This window comes from Pinus tabuliformis, chromosome 7, assembly GCF_031772625.1.
Source record: "Pinus tabuliformis cultivar Carrire ecotype Pingquan chromosome 7, CPIR1, whole genome shotgun sequence".
NCBI lineage: Eukaryota > Viridiplantae > Streptophyta > Pinopsida > Pinales > Pinaceae > Pinus > Pinus tabuliformis.
In genome coordinates this window covers 1189747128-1189750630 of record NC_142293.1, presented here as the reverse complement: position 1 = coordinate 1189750630, position 3503 = coordinate 1189747128, and the positions used below count along the sequence as shown (strand labels likewise).

The following is a 3503-nucleotide window of genomic DNA, read 5'->3' as shown; positions in this document are numbered from 1 at the left end:
GGTAACATTTAAGGAATAACTCTTCAACTAAGGTGCTAAGTGTGGGTGAAGGTATTTATTCCACCAAAGATACTCAGTTAATCCCAGAAACTATTGAAACCTGTTTATATGAGCAAAATGGCCCAGTTGCTCCCAGAAAATTGAAGAAATCTAGCTATCTGAGCAAAATGGCCCACAGATGGCAAACATGTCCTATTGGGGAAGTTGAATTGATGTAAAATATAACCATTCGTTAGAGCAACAAGGAGTTCCATCTCCTTAGATACTTTATTCAAATGCCACATCTATTTTACTCATCATTCGAAAACTACCAAAAGCACTCTTTCAGTCCAATGTAGCATGTTTGTCATTACAAATCCCATTAACCATAGTTTGATCATGAATCGAAAGAATTTCCTTTTACTATTTGGATAACATTGTATTTCTTACACATATTTTCTTCACTACTCGTATCAATTTTATATGGAAATTTCCCATACCACATCAAATGACTCTTGGCATAGTGGAATTTGTGCTGTGAAATCATCTTATTGAGGCTCTTCTGCCCCATGTTTTCTTCAACTGCATGTTGAGATGTAAAGTTTTTCTTTCATCTCAAACTAATTCTTTTTTGGATGTTCTTACACCAATCTCTGCGTAATATAATAGTAATTCAAAGACAAAAAACATAACATTTGGCGAACATAAATGTTATGAACACAGTTGGTTACAATGCGTATGAAGTGTACGATGAATATTAGAGTTGCAGATGTGTTGGAAGGGGTTATTTTTCTTGATAAACTAAAGAATATCTTGTAGCTTGCAACATTGTAAAGGCATTGAAAACCAATAGTATGTTGTCTTCGAACTCAATATTAGTTCCAAACTATTACCGATTCACCATGTGTTAAAAAAAAAAATTGAAGATAATTTACTGTTGTCAATTGAATTGCTTCTTTTTTTTATGCTTTTCATTATGAAAGGGCGACCTGAATTTGCACCCTTCTAAATAAAATTAAGACCTGCCCTTCAAATTTGATCACTGCTCGAAACTTGTCATGACATCAATTTTATCAATAAACTACTGGTTTAGTTGAATAGGTGAAGAATAGCTTATCTCGCAAGAACTGCTTCGCACCGTAATGGTGAAAATCTCTGTCGTGGGAGATATTTGGAGACTGTGCAAGGAAGGAAGATTGAATGAGGCACTAATCATATTGGGTGTAATGGAAAGCCAAAGCCCAGGCATATGGGTAGATTCCAGTACATATGATACTCTCTTACAAGGTTGTGTCCAGGCCAAAGCAATCTCAGCAGGCAAACTAGTCCATGCCCACATCATTCAAATTGGATTTAAGCTGGAGATTTCTTCGGAAACCAAGCTGGTAACAATGTATGCCAAGTGCGGGAGTCTGACAGATGCTCGCCGAGTTTTGGAGCAGATGCCTGATCGAGATTTAGTTTCGTGGACTACCATGATTGCAGAATATACCAGACAAGGGTGTGATCATGAGGCCTTGGATTTGTATTACGAAATGCAAAGAGCAGGCATTCAGCCGGATCAGGTGACATTTGCTAGTGTTATTCCTGCATGTTCTAAGTTGGAATGTCTTAAAAAAATTCACCAACAGATAGTTGTAGCAAATGTCCAGTCTAACTTATTTGTGGGCAGTGGCCTTGTGAACATGTATGCAAAATGCGGATCCATTGAGGATGCACGTAAAGTGTTTGACAAAATGCCTCAACGAAATGTGGTTTCATGGACTGCTATGATTGCAGGATATGTACAGAGTGGGCAGGTTGATGATGCCTTGAAGTTGTTTGAGAAAATGCCTGAACGAAATATGGTCTCCTGGACAGTGATGATTGAAGGATATGCACAGAATGGACGTATTGACATGGCCTTGAAGCTCTTTTGGAATATGCCTCGACGAGACCTGTTCTCATGGAATGTAATGCTTGCAGGTTATACACAGAATGGATATGTCGATGAGGCACTGGAGCTCTTTCAGAAAATGCCAGAACGGAATGTTATGTCCTGGACATTGATGATTTCTGGATATGTGAAGATTGGTCATGTTGATGAGGCCATTAAGCTCTTTTGGCAAATGCCAAGACGAGATTTGGTCTCATGGAATGCCATGATTGCAGGATATGCACAGAATGGGCATATTGACGAGGCCCTAAAGCTCTTTCAGGAAATGCCTAGGCGAGATCTGTTGTCTTGGACTCCATTAATTGCAGGATATGTGGATAATGGAGACTGTGATAAAGCGTTAAATTTTTTTCATCAAATGCAGCTGACAGGATTGAAAGCAAATGTGGTCACTCTCATGAGCATTATCCCAGCATGTGCTATCATGGGAGCCCTGCAAAAGGGCAAGGAGATCCATGAAGACTTAATTAGAAGTGGATTTCAGTTTGAGACATGTCTGGGGAGTGTTCTTGTAGATATGTATGCCAAGTGTGGGAGCATAGATGATGGCCAAAAAGTCTTTGACAAGATGCCTGAACAAAATGTGGTTGCATGGAATGCAATAATGTCAGGATATGCTATGCATGGCAGTGGCAAGGGCAAGAAATCCCTCCAACTCTTTCAGAAAATGCAACAATCAGGCTTGAAGCCGGACTGTGTTACCTTTGTTGCTGTTTTGTCTGCTTGTTGTCATGCAGGCCTCTTGGATGATGGGTGGCATTACTTCAATCTCATGAGTAGACATTACCACCTGACTCCTACTGTTGAACACTATTGCTGCATGGTTGATCTTCTTGGTCGTGCCGGTTGCTTGGATGAGGCTGAAGAATTTATTAAGAAAATGCAAATAAAACCTAATGCTGTTGTGTGGAGATGTTTACTTGGGGCATGTAGAATTCATAACAATATAGAGCTAGGGAAACGTGTAGCAACACACCTTTTTGAGTTGAATCCTAACATTTCTGCAGATTATGTGCTGCTGTCAAATATCTACGCAGCCGCTGGGATGTGGGATGACAAAGAAAAGGTGAGGAAAATGATGAAAGATAGGAGAGTAAACATTATGCCAGGATGTAGCTGGATTGAGGTCAACAAGGAGTTACATACCTTTCTTGCAGGATAAACATAGATTGTAGCCAAAAGCACACAGGCGTGTAGCGATTTCCTGTAAAGAGAGCTCTTGGTTCACAAACGTGGCCCTGTAGAAGCCTTTTGTAGAAGAGAACGTGGAGGATGAACTGAAGGAGCTTATTCTCTGCCTCTTTTATCCAAAAGCTGACTGTTACTTATTGCTTTCATAACATGCTGCCTGGCACATTTAATGATATCCTTGGCAACTTTAAGTGTGCCACTAATTCTATCTCCAAGATTTACACAGAAAGTTTTGGCAGAGTTGAAGAGGCTGTCCATGGAAACAATTGGAGAGAGTCCTGGTACACAAGGAATGCAAATTGTGGGCCTAGTGGAAACTTACTGCTGTATAATGTGGAAGATCTGAACTATCTTAATTCCCTGTGGCCTTGGCAAGAAGACGGATATTAATTTTAGC

The 3503-nt window shown here is 39.9% G+C and overlaps 1 protein-coding gene across 1 annotated transcript; it reads left to right on the top strand.

Annotated features, from left to right (window-relative positions):
* The first annotated feature begins 985 nt into the window (after positions 1-985).
* LOC149251697 (pentatricopeptide repeat-containing protein At2g13600-like) lies at positions 986-3243 on the top strand. Its single transcript, XM_089459527.1, has one exon. It carries the CDS (start codon positions 1122-1124, stop codon positions 3075-3077), a length of 1956 nt encoding a protein of 651 aa, XP_089315653.1. The 5' UTR covers positions 986-1121; the 3' UTR covers positions 3078-3243.
* Positions 3244-3503: the final 260 nt, after the last annotated feature.